The sequence below is a fragment of the Perissodus microlepis genome, chromosome 3, assembly GCF_051167445.1.
Source record: "Perissodus microlepis isolate ML-2025 ecotype Zambia chromosome 3, ASM5116744v1, whole genome shotgun sequence".
NCBI classification, from domain to species: Eukaryota; Metazoa; Chordata; class Actinopteri; order Cichliformes; family Cichlidae; genus Perissodus; species Perissodus microlepis.
In genome coordinates, this window is record NC_140463.1 from 13,777,499 (window position 1) to 13,790,964 (window position 13,466).

Sequence of the window (13,466 nt, forward strand, 5' to 3'; positions counted from 1 at the left end):
CAGCGAGGTATAGCAACACATTGAGGGCCTCCAACTCTGTCTGGGAGGATGGGAGATGTTTCTCTGACACAATGAAGTCCACAAACAAGTTCTTGTTGAAATCTGCTCACCAGACCACCAGGTAGCTACTGGAGCGTAAAAGAAGTTTGGTGGTGCTGCAAAAACTACGTGGTTATCCCAACGCGTTTTATAATGCAGCTTCATCAAATTTCTCTTGTGTCTCCCAGTTATGTGTACGATATCCTTTAGCATCATGCTCTGACACGCTAGCTGGGGACTGTGGTGGCTGGTGAGAACCGGGAGAAAAAGAAATGCATTTTGAGACCTTTGTGTTTTCAAGTTAGTTAATTTCCCCCTCGCTTTTACTTTCATTCAGTCTGTGGTTATGTGAGCATAAACTGAGGTCCTAGTATGGTAACATAAAAACACTAATGCTATTAGTGTTTTTATTTAAAAAAAAAAAAAAAAACATGTTTAAGCCTTGATTATACTTTGAATCTACAAGTCCACTAGTGTCTGCTTGGGCCCAAGAAGGACACAAGCAGGACTGCCAATTTTCTGTGACCATGCAGACTTCAGATTACAATGTGTCAGCTGCCCATCTGCCCCAGGAGGCATACTTGAGGCAAACCTGCCCTTAAGTTTGACAAGAAGGGCTACTGCGTCTCTAACTGCCCATGTCCTGTACAGTATAATCAAGGCCTCATGTTTATATTATAAAAACTACTTGGTTAGGTTAAGGCACTTCAAAAAAACTTAGTAAATTTGTGAATTATTTTAGCTAAAAAGATTATTCTGAGCCACCTGAATACACTATAACAGTTAAATAAGCTACATAAACATTTAAAGTAATCAAAATGTAGCTAACTGTTAAACATCATAATGCTACATAACAGTGAAGATAGTTCCTAACTTTAGTTGGTGAATCTGCTCGATTTCTATCTGTATGTGGTGAATATGTATAAAATATGTCTGTTATTATACGTGATACTTAATTTATGTGGGATAAAGAAGGAGAAATAAAGACAAATTTTTATTAAAGTAGGAAGCTAGGTTAGCAAATCTGTGCGAAACACGTTTTTTTCTGAGACCAATATTTGTGTGATACTCTAAGCAGCTCAAGCTTTTTATTTTTCTTATACTCTTTAAATATGAACTTAAATAAACTTTATTCATGATACATATCCTATTTGGTTATCACTGGCTTTGAGGCTTGATTATTTTATAGTTGTATAAGTTTTAGCTTAGCTTTAGTTTTTAAGCTAACACTAAAAAGGTACTAGACTGAACTGTCATTTTTTGATGGTTTTTATATCGCAAGGCTTCTCACATACGAATGCTAATAATACTTTGCCCCCACAATTTCTTAATTTATCAGTTCTGAGCTAGTCTAAAACTCAAACTAGATGAATAATCTTTCATTTATAAAGCGTACTGACGTTATAGTTGGATAGCTTTCTCTTCTTTTAATTAATGGCATGTCCTGCAGTGCTCTAACTAGTGGTATTGTTTCAGTAGGGTAAAAGTCGCTCTGTTGTGCTGTCAAGATTGATAAAAGGAGATGAATTACTCCCCATCAGTCATTTTTCTTCCCTCTTTGTGTCCATTGGGCTTTTCTCACTTTGCTTTCCCACTTTTCTCACGTCTTATTTTGGAGCTGTGACCTCCCAGAGTACGACTCCACAAAAGGATTGCCCCATAATTCGATTAGTATGCAAAAATCTAGTCCAACCCTACAGACACATTAAATTACATTCAAATTAGCCTCAAAAAACAGTTTTCTTCAAAAACATTTGACGTTGGGTCCATATTTGATGTTAACCCACTTTTTCAAGAACCAATTCTTCCTTTGGTCTTTGTCAGTGGTCTCTATTGGTGCACTGGGTATATAATAACCTAGATACTTGTAGCCTATTTTTATAGTTTCCCCTGAAATAATTGACATTGTTTTGAGGATGTCAGAAGTACCTTGATCTGAGTCGTTAATGACAAAATAATAATAGCTAAAATAAAATGGCTATTACTCCTTATAAGGACTCATTCAATGTCCGTTGACTTAATAGGACTCACTCTGGTTCAGAAAAGTCAAGGTATGTTTCTTGTGTTTAAAATGATAAATATTGGATTTAATAAAAAAGTATGATTTGTTTTCACACACATGGAGGAGGCTGTAAAAGTTCTGGTGCCATTTCTGATTGTGTTTTTAGGATCTCCGCCCAGTGTGTGAGTACTTTCACCTGTAATAAGATGCTAATGTAGGTTTTGTTTGACATGAGCTGCTGTGTTTATCCCATATCTCCTCCTCAAAGCAGCTGGAGAGCATTAACACCATGCTGAGGGACACACACAAACACATGTGTGTATGTGTGCATGTTGTTGTGGTAAGAATCCTTTTTGACAGAGAGGTTTGAATTTATAACTGGGGACCATATTTTGATCTATATTTCTACGAGTTACTGTCTTTCATATTTGAATTTATTTCTTATTTATCCATATCACTGTCACCTACTCCATAGGCCTGTTGTTAGGTGGTGGAAGTAACAAAAATGGCACTTGATTTGGAAAAAAGGGACAAATATATCAAAATATCAAACTTATATTATCCCTTCTTCTCCATGAAGCAAGAGTCAAAACGCATAGCTCACAAGCTACAAAGTAAAGGGTTTCTGATACTGGAGCTCTCCTGTACCTGGCCTCCAAAATGTTCAAAGTGGCAGCTAAGAAGACAAAAGAGCAGCCAGGACACATCCAGACAGGCCAATTCACAGCAGGCCCTGCTTTGGCTGTAACACTATCAGGCAATAAAGGATAAATGCGCTCCAACAGACTGCTTCAAAGTAACACAGAATGCTCTGGAAAAACAACAAATATAAAGAAAATGACCCAGAACTACTCGTGCTGACAGAAACAGGAAGATGCATGCAACTGCAGAAACAATAAAAGGACTGAAAACAAAATAATCAACCACAAACAGACGAAAACTAACTTCACAGAAAACAGACACACAACAAATGCAAACTGATGTAAACCAATGGCCTTACTTCAAAATGAGACAAAAAAACACTCACAAAAGATGAAAGCAACAAAGAAGAGACACAAAACATAATTAGCTAAATGAATTAAATAAAACATAAGTAGACACAGAAACACTTATGTAACTTTTTCATGTATTAAAATCTTTTTCTTTTTTTTTTTTAACTGTGAAGGGCTTAGCATGAAGTTTTCCGTGAAAATCCAAACAATGTGATGTTCATCGCACACTATCACAGATTCTTCACCCTGACAGCAGTCAGACTAGACTGTACTGTACACACATGCAAACACAAAGGACTACATATTGCCACTCCCAATGCACTTTATGTACATACAAAGATGTTTCTATTTGTGTATTTACTCTATATAGCAACCATTCGTAAATAGTAAGTTACTTGTAGAATTGTTATAGCTTCTAGTTGACTTTTTCTTACTAACCCTTGTGCTGTCATAATGTGTAAATTTGTCTAGTATAAGATTAACAAAGTCTATGACAGTCGACAGTTAACAACACTAACTAACGCTAGCTTAGAAATTTAGTCCACTAACGTTACCAAACAACAAGCTTCAAGCACAATACAGACTTAAACTTCTAAGGCCTGTTGTAGACTTCTGCCGAGAATCCTTGTGGAGCTTGAGGGGTAATTTAGGTAAGCTACATAAGTTAGAAATGGGGATTGTTCCTCTTCTGGGTCCCGGTCTTTGTTGTGGTCAGTTTTCTTTGGGGATAAACACATTTGTCTCTCAAGTTTTTCCACTTCTTTGTACATCCTCTCACATCTATAGTTTCGTCAATTGCTGAATTTGCTGACTTTTCTGAGTCCTTTTAGTGCTGTTATGGTTTTTACTTTAAAATTCAATTGTAGGGAAAAAGTAACGATCAATGCACATGAGGAATACTGAACAATCACAGTAGTTGCAGGCTGCGTAGACCTGATGTGAAGTTATATTTCTAGGGAGGTACGCTGCAGGTTATAGCACAGCTTTAACCTACATAAGTTTCAGAGGGGTTTGCGGTTATGATATAGCTTCAGATTTGTCGCTGAAGCATAAATCCCCAGTAAGCTGTGTTTCTTCTGCTAAGGTTAGCTAACACTAGTGACCCTGCTAACACAAAAAAGCTATTTACCAGAGCCTGTACAAATGTTATTACTGAAACAATCAGGTCTGATTAGAAATGCTAGCTTAGCCTGTCAAATCACTTCTGCAGCTAACCCATGTACAGTGATAATATCATGTTCAACATGTGATTCATTGATTTCATGTAATTGCACAAATTAATAATGTTACCGCTAACATGTGCAGTTAGCTAGCATGTATCTGATTTTGGCAACTTAATAACAGTTAACTTTGTATTCCAATATTCAGTACACATGCTAGTCTCTGATGTGTTGTACAACACATGTTGTACAGCATATATGTCATCACTGTTTAGCTCATCTTCACTGTCATGGCTGAGGGCGTCGTTAATAACAATGGTTTGGAAAGGTCACGTAGAGTTTTCTGAAAGAGAGAAAAGATGCAAATATTTACAAAGAAGTGCTAAACAACTATCACACTCACAACGACCAAAAAGAGGCGGGGACAGTGACCAGTATTAGAGATGCAAACTAACTCGTAACGACCACAAACAGACACAAAATAACCACAGAAAGAAGAAGATCAAAGTGAAACTAAAGATTAAAAAATCCATCGAGTTAAAAAATGAGAACAAAATAACAACTTAACCCAGACAAAATGCCTTCATGCACAAAGTCCTCACAAGGTCTGAAATAGTTCCTGGTCCCCACGTGAACAGATTCATAGGTACACCCACACACCCGCTGAGCAGCCTGTCACTCAACTCCATTCACCTTTTAGCAGCATCTCAGCAGGGATCACATCAACACTCATTCAGCAGGCAAATCTCATCCCTCCTCAATCTTTCAGCACCAGTTAGGCTGTCTCAGCAGGGGGATGGCGGCTCAGTGTGTCCGTGTGTGTGTGTGTTTCTATAATCTACCCTTAATCCCCTCACAATCCCCTTCTTCTCTGTATAGAAGGAAGAAAGGCAGGAGAAGAATGAATAACAGAAATGAGAGGTGGATGAAAAACAGCTTCAGTCCTCCTGACTACAACTGCTGCTCTCAGCATTGGTAATTAAATCTGTTTTCACACATGCAAAGCAGCCACAGTGTTCGATTCAGTTACATCGGACATGGCGTAGACTTTAACCTTAAACTCGTGTGAGGACAGTGCAGGTAAAACAGCTTTTGTCAGACACTTTTTAGGGAATGGTTCTGCACTTTTAACAGGCAGATCTACAGTGTTGTGCAGGGCGTTGCCAAGTTAAAGCCATTGTTATCTCTTAGAAACAGTTATTAATGCTTTTGTCACATCTTTATGAGTTGGACAAATTCCTCCTCGATTGTAAATGCTTTAAAAACCTCAGCTGCTAGAGAAAAGCTGATTTTATCAACTGTGAAATGCAAACCTCATTTGATTTGAAGCCATTCATGGATCAGTGACACAAAATGAACTCCATAGTTTGACTCACTGAGGTCCTTTCGTCTAATAACCAAAGGTGACCCAGCTTTAAAGGCTGCTGCTCTGGAGCGCCATGTAACTATTTTTTTTCCTCCAGTGACTTCCTGTGGCTGTGAGCAAAAACAAAAGTTAGTATATGACTCTGCCTGAACTATATAGAGACTAATCAGGCTTAGGTGTGTAATCACTCCCAAAAAATCTACGTTGAGCCAAAAGAAAGTCCTGAAATTGTTCCAGAACTTTTATACAGTGTGTTGAGTACACCGTCATTGTTTCCTCACTGCTCATCTAATGAATCCTCTATTTTAATTATGTTTCTGTTTGCAGACGTTTATATTTATTGGTTGTATTTTTTTATATTTTATCTTTTCTTTGCACCAATTAGAAATCTGGCACCTATCTCCAAATATTCAGCATGTTAGCTTAATCCAGCTGGGGGTGATAACTTTTACGATGCCTCTCAGCAAGTTTAATTGGTGTAGGTGTCCAGAGTTGTAGCTGTATGGCCATGCAAAGAGTGGGGGGATTGTGGGAATTCAACTCATGCCAAGTCTTTTTTGTTTTGTTTTTTTGTTTGTTTGTTTGTTTGTTTTGGGGGGGGGGGGGTTGCCAGTGTCTCACAGGAGGAAATTTTAAAGTATAATGAATTTGGGTCATAATTAGGTATTTTAAAAATGCTAAATGTGTCAGTTATGGCTCAAAATATATTAGCAAGATATGCTAATATATGGATGCATCTAAGCTGAAACCCCAAATCTGTTACCAGGCAGAAGAACAGCTGAAATATCAGCAGGGGAAAAAGAGAAGAATAGAATGGAATAGAATCATCCATCCATAGAATAGAATAATAGAAATAAAAAGAAGAACAGAGAAAGGAGTACCTGGTACCAGGCTACGGTAAATGCCTACAAAAACAATGCCATGGACCATCAATGATGAAAAGCCACAGCAGGTATAAATGACGTCACAGGACTATTGGCTGTGATGCTATAATGACACACGCACATTAGGTGGTCCTCAATTGTTATGGAAAATTACTAAAACCGAGTTAAGCTGAATTACCAGTTCAGCTGGTAAAGGGCTAGTCCACAGGTCCAGTTCAGTGAGTCCAATTTGTGAAGTTGAACTAGCTGCTACAACCACCTAGTCACCATTCACCTGTCAGTCAATCAAAAGGCCACACCCCTAACAGTTGTTACAATGGGTTAAGTTAGCAACAGAGATCAAAACTGTTTCTGCAGGAGTCTGTCAACGTGTTCATTTAAAGTTCAACACTTTAACGCAGGAGTCTGTGGGAGTCCCAGCCTCCAGTAGTCGTTAGAGGAGCTGCAGTTTATGTCCTTGTTTTGGCATTTCCAGCTCCAGAGGTGATGATGTGTTTAAAGGCCCCACAGGGAAGCTCGGAAGTAAACAAGGAGTTTACAGTGATACCAAGAATAATGACTTTATTTACTAATCAGTTTTCTGAGTTTAACAAACAGGAGCTGAGCCTGCAGCTCACACACACACAAACACACACAGCTCTGCAGACACACTGCCAGCTCACTCTGCCTCCCTGTGTGTGTGTGTGTGTGGGTGTGTGTTAGGCCATTTGGTGACTTTGGGAAAGCTGCGACCTCAGCACAGTTCCCAGGAAGGTGGTTGTGATGAATGTGTGAGAGCCACATTTTGCTGTGCTAGAAAGTTGTGAACTCTCTGCATTTTGGCTGGTGTGGAGGTGGTGAACGCGGTGGAGGACGACGCTCTGCGGTTTGAGCTCTGTTCTGTTTTTGTTTTTCTGCCGTGGCCTCATACCTGACTCACAAACCTATTCCAGCCGCTCTGCAGATCCCTGAGAGCTCCCCCCTCTCTGCCCCCCTCTCCCAGTCCCACACCCGCTTTTCACTTGCAGCCTCTCTTTGCGGTCATGACGTCACGCCCCCTCCCCTCCACAGTGAGGAGGAAAACTCGTGGCTGTGCGCAGAGGAGGCCACAGAGAAGCAGATCAGTGATCACAGACCGGTTTACTGCAGCTTCACCATGCTGGACACGCTCACCTTCCTCCTGGAGAAGCTCTTCCTCCTCGCGCACATCAAGCTCTCCAGCCTGCTGCCTCCTCTGGGCGTAGAGTGCGCAGAACCGCCGCCCACCAGCAAGCGCTGTGACCGGGAAGACTCACCGCCGCAGCCCGCCTCAGCCTCTCACCGGTTCCAGCGGGGAGACCTGCTGGAGGTTCCCCGGACTCTCTTCACTCACTTTGGCATCTACCTGGGCGACGACCGGGTGGCGCATCTCATCCCGGACATCCTCCCGGCGCTGACCGCCGACAGCCGCCAGATCGAGGAGATGGTGACCAACACGCGGCTGCTGGTGGGGGTCATCGCGAAGCGCGCCAGCGTGCGCGTGGACTCTGTGGAGGACTTCGCGTACGGCGCCGGGATCCTGCTGAATGCCATGGACCGCTCGGTGCGCAAGAGCCCGCTGGCCGGGGAGGAGGTGGCGCTGCGGGCGGAGCGGCTGGTGGGCACCGTCGCCTACAGCCTGCTATGGAACAACTGCGAGCACTTCGTCACCTACTGCCGCTACGGCACCGCGCAGAGCCTGCAGACCGACAAGGTGAGCCCGAGCCCAAGACCGACCCGGCGTGTTTGCTGGGTGTTTTATGTCTAATATCTCTCCTTCTGATGGTAAACACATCGCAGTGAACAGGATCGATGAAGGAGAACCTGCTCTGTTTATGTGTCGTTGTATTTCCATTATTAAAAAAAACTGGCCTTTTTAACACTTTAAAGTTTTGTAAACAAACTTTAAGTTATATTTGCCACAAGGTTTGTTGCCCTCTTTGCCAGATCGATCTTGAAAAACACATTTTTGGTGTCACTGACACTCAGAGTGACTCCGTATCATGACATGACAGATGTGTGATACATTTTAACAGATTATAGGCCAACAAGTCATTTATGACAGTTTAAGTGTAATTTTTGGCGCAACATCAGAGCGTTTACTGTGACAGGGCTGCACTGATGCTTCACAGTGATACACTTTATTCACGGTAAGCAGAAACAGTTTGTTCTGCTGTAAATCTTTATTTATTCTCAACGTTTTGAATGTGGAGTTGAGGTGCATCCAAGTGTGTTTAAAAGGCTGTAAACAAAGCCCTGTTTTCCTTTTCTTTTACAGCAGTCATTAGATTTTGAATGTGTAGATGGTTTGTGAACTTGAGGCTGGATTTTTAAATGTGGGGCCACAAAAAATCTGAATATGAACTCTTTATCTGTTACCTAGTTTGGTGCAGATGGCTGTGGGTGCTGGCAGAAAACACTGACTCAGACCTCAGGTGACATTCACAGCTCAAACTCTGGTGTCATTAAACATTTTTAAGAGGAAATAGAACAAGATTCATGCCCTCATCCTTTTCGGTTTTTACATCTTTTCAAAGCCATCCACTTTGCCAGATCGGACCCTTTGCCGGGCTGATTCTAGACCACGAACCGCATGTTTGACATCTGTTTAGACTGATGAAGTAATATTACAACAGTTTTCACAGTGAAACACACTGAAAGTAAATAGTCACCTACATGACATTATTATTATTGATTGAATGCAATGACGTTACTTTAACATAGCAGCTTTTATCACTTAAGTGGCCTAAAAATAAAAAGAATCACAGCAAACAGGATCACAGCATCGTTTGCAGCTTAGGTTCACAAACACAGTCAGTAGTTAGTTATTATCATCGCTGTAGAACCAGCTTACTGTGCTCTGCCATGCTCTAGTCTGGCTGCAACTTATTTCCTGTCCACAGATCTTTAAAAGTCCTACAGAGAGTAGAAGAGAGGAGTGGAAAGAAGCCATAATAGCAATAATCACGGCTAAAAACACATCCAAAATGTATGTGTGTGTGTGTGTGTGTGGGGAGGTCTCTTTGTACAGCTAACTCTGTTCACCGCAGTGATTTATTCAAGAGCTTTAAGTCTTCATTTTCAGACATTAAAAACAACATTTACAGCTCTCTGCCTTTGTTTCCAAGTGAATGTGAAGCTGCTTCTGAGCAGAAAAGGAAAATCTGGGTCACTCCTTGGAAAAGTCCTGAGAACAAGAGCTGCATTCAGACCAGAGTCGCCTGCCAGAAACCAAAAGGCAGCAGCAGAATCTGGGCTGGTACGCTCTGATGATGATAATGATGATGATGCAGCAGAGGCTCCTGCACATTAGAGAGCTGACCTCTCTGTGGTTAATTCAGATTGTGGTTAGGCATCACAGAAGCAACTCTGTTTGAGGCTGTTTGAGTTCAGATTGGTGCAGTCCTTTTGGGTTTGTCCAAATATCTGAAAAACTAGAGACACTCCAGTCAGCCTCAGCTTTACTTTATGCTCCGTGCTAATAAAAAATGCTAATGAGAAAACAGGTTATTAGCATGTTACACCATTTTCACCAGTTCCTCTGAACATCTAAGTTCAAAGTAAAAAGTTCGAAGTGAAATGTTCATTACATTTGACATAAAAGCACCAAAAAGTAAAAACAAACAAACAAACAAACAAAAAAACCTGACAGATAATTAATATATTGAGTATTTAACACTCAGGAATATCATTTATTATTATTTGAGCACCAAAGCTATTTTTAGCTAACAGTTTACTTGCTAGCTAGGATAACTCAGCAAACATTGTATTTTTCTGTTGTTTTTCTTTGTTCGTGTTTAAGCAGTGCCTCAGCCACACATAGAGACCGGTCAGCGACCGCCTGGGAACCTCCAGTCTATTCAGTTTGATTCATTTTATCTATATGGTCTACTAAAGGGGCTTTATATTCTAAGGTAAAGACCCCACAATGAAACGGTCCCTAGGTTGCTGAAGGGCACTGCATCAACAACTTCCTTGTGATTGCATTGGTCATTAGAGGAAGGTTGCCATGGTTGCCAATAGTTTGCGTTAAATACAGATTTTACACTCTAAGCTTTAGTGAATCTTTAAAGTGTGACTCAAAAAACTGAACATTCGCCCTCACAGTAAAAGTTGTGGCTTACAGCAAAAACCCGCACACACGTAAAAAAAAAAAAAGAGGCAGCTCTTACTTTGAAGGTCAATGATTCCTGATTTACAGTTTGCGTTATCAGTGTCACTACTGCTTGGCGAGTCACAACAACTCGGCATCTTTCACACAAACTGCAGGTGACCGCAGCTATCAGTTAGGGACCAAGTCAATCGCGAGGATGTTTTTAGTGCACCACCAAATACATCTTTACGACCACTTTCACGCCACCAACCCCGTTAAAGTATATACACAGTTTTGGGACACAGCTACAGTTTCCCTAGCGACCAGTGGTTGGCAAGCAGTCTGTAGGCCTGTGGAACCAGGGCCTAATGCACTTGACCTACATGTAAAAAAAAAAAAAAAAAGGCAAACCAGTTAACATCACAGGGGGCGCTGTCTTGCACAATGTGCAGAAGAGAGACCTCTAGTGGTAGAAAGCTGTACATGCCCCTCAGCTAAAAAAAAATTAAAAAAAAGGAAAAATACATTTAAAAGTTTGTACATTAAAACATATATGTATATATCCATTTCTGAACACACATACAAAATGAAAATTCTTGCTGTATATAAAATATTATCCTATCTTATAATGAAACTGAAGCTAAACGCAGCAGGAATAAAGAACAGACTGTGGTTTCTCTCTTGCAGCAGAGAAACTTTCCCCTGATCAAGTTTCACTTCCTGCAATCTCTAACCTAAACATCAGACCTGTCTGCAGTCTCAGAGTCTGCCTCTACAGGTTCATTTCAAGGGGGGCTAGGGGCCAACAGAAGCTCTTAAAAGGACCTCTGAGGGCCCCTCACAAAAATAAACATCAGGTCAATTATGGTCGTTATTCTGCTACAAGAGGTCGGCTTAAAGAAAGTCTTAAGACTGGTGCTTTGCTTCATTTGTATCAACCACAAAAAGCTCTTTGATTTGAGCTTTTTGGTTAGTCTTTGGGGGGAGGGAATAGAGTGAACTTATCCTGTGTCTAATAGTTTTATCTGTGTATTGAGCGAATCACTGGGTGTAAATTAAAAAAAAAAAAAAAAAAAAAAAAGGCCTAAAGACCAACCAGCCTACCTGCTTTACACCTTGGAAAACTGCTGAGTGTTTTGGGGAGTTGCCCTGGTTTTAAAAACTGTGTCTCGTTGATTTGATTAGGGTTTCTTCCTCTCTGTTCACTGAGAAATAAAATGAATCCTGAGTTTATATTTGTCTTGTCACATTTAAAGCTCTTCAGCTGCTCTATTAATATGATCATAATTCATTTTGTGCCCGTTTTCGTCCTCTCTCTCCAGTTTTGCGAGTGGCTGAAGTTGCTGATCCGGGACCAGCGAAACGCCATGCTGACAGCACTGCTAGGGCTCCTTTCCATGGCTTATATGGGAATATCCGTCAGCACCGCCCTGCCAGCCTTCCTCATCCCCTTCACCCTGTGGATGGCGAGCTAAGAGCCGCCTGGAGCTGCACTTACTGTCAGCGTTCAAGCCTTACCGCTGGTTCAGAGCTCACTGAGCCGCCATATTGGAAGACCAACAGTGTGAACGCAGTCTTCTGCAAACATTTTAACTTTTCAAAAAACTTTTTAAAATTGACTTCACCATCTGGTAGCTGTTTTCTGCTGCACAGAAAGTGATTTGCTTTTTATTTTTTCAGTTTTTTGTTTTGTTTTGTTTTTAAAAAGAGGAAAAACTGGAGATGGGTAGTTAACAGAATTAGCAACAGGCTCAAAATTCACCAAAACTCAAAAATGTTGTGTCTCCAACGCAATTTGGTTGACTAATGATGTTTCAAGGTGAAAGGTTGTGCTGGTAAAGGAACCAAAGATGACTTATTTATTTTTCTATTGAGACCATACATACGGTTCTGAAGGGTTTATTGACTTGAAAAAAAAATTAACTCTTTCCATCTTGACCGTCTTAAAAGTCAGTCGTTTAATTTCCCTCCGTTTGAATGTTCCTTTTAGTACTGTAACCAGGTGAAGCTCGTGTGTAAATGTCTGTAGATAGTCTACATGACCTGATTGTTTCCTAACAGTCACAAGCTTTTGTACAGAATTATTTTTTACCTCTTTGTAACAATGTGCTGTGTTTCATATGTAAATAAAGGAAATGGAAGCAAACATATCTTGTATTCCTTATCAGCCACATAACCACATCGTCAATTCCACCCTTGTTGGAGTCTCAGAGGTTCTTCTGTCAGTCAAGGATGTGAAAGTTAGAAAAACTACTTTCCTTTTGTTAGAATTTTTAAGTCTTGTAAATGATTTTTACCAATGAAATACAAAGACCTGACAAAGTGAAGAGATTCAACACTGAAACATTTGGGGCTGCATTTCAGTGCTGTTGGAGATTTTGATGAAATGATGAAAAGTAGCGTCCAACATAAAAATGTATGATCCACCGTGCAATACCATCTGGAAAGCATCTGATTGGCAGCAGCTTCATTTTTCAGCAGAGCAATGATCCCAAACACACACACTGCCGGTGCAGTAAAAGCATACCTGGATACAACAACACACAATGAAACACTATCAGTCATGGATCGGCCTCCCCAGAGTTCAGACTTCAACGTTACTGAAGCAGCGTGGGATCATTTTGACAGAACAGAACAAAAGGCAGGCAGCATCCAAAGAAGAGCTTTGAATGTCCTTCGGGAAGTCCCAAGTGTTTTGCTTCATACAACGCTTCTCATGTTTCTCATTATAAACGTAGTCTTCTGTGGATTGGTACACTGTTACCTCCATCTGTTGGTGACATGTGGGAACTACAACTACATGGAAACAATGGCTGCAGCTTATATTATCTGACAGATGGTAAGATTATGTTTCAAATCAAGTTTGAGATTCTGCATCAAGTTTTTAAAGTTTATTTGTGACCAAGGCAAGGATCTTTGATCACATTTAAGAC

General features: G+C 40.7%; 2 protein-coding genes across 2 annotated transcripts in view; both read left to right on the forward strand.

Moving 5' to 3' along the window:
• Positions 1 to 11,968, forward strand: part of LOC146390047 (uncharacterized) — a 49,176-nt gene extending 37,208 nt beyond the window's left edge. The window contains exon 21 of the transcript XR_014799787.1: positions 11,856 to 11,968. The gene's annotated coding sequence lies outside the window, so the exon portion shown is untranslated. The remainder of the gene's footprint in view (positions 1 to 11,855) is intronic.
• LOC146390049 (lecithin retinol acyltransferase-like) lies at positions 6,161 to 12,679 on the forward strand. Its single transcript, XM_084923131.1, has 2 exons — positions 6,161 to 8,154; positions 11,856 to 12,679. The coding sequence occupies exons 1-2, from the start codon at positions 7,579 to 7,581 to the stop codon at positions 12,006 to 12,008; spliced, it is 729 nt and encodes a 242-aa protein (XP_084779257.1). The 5' UTR covers positions 6,161 to 7,578; the 3' UTR covers positions 12,009 to 12,679.
• Positions 12,680 to 13,466: the final 787 nt, after the last annotated feature.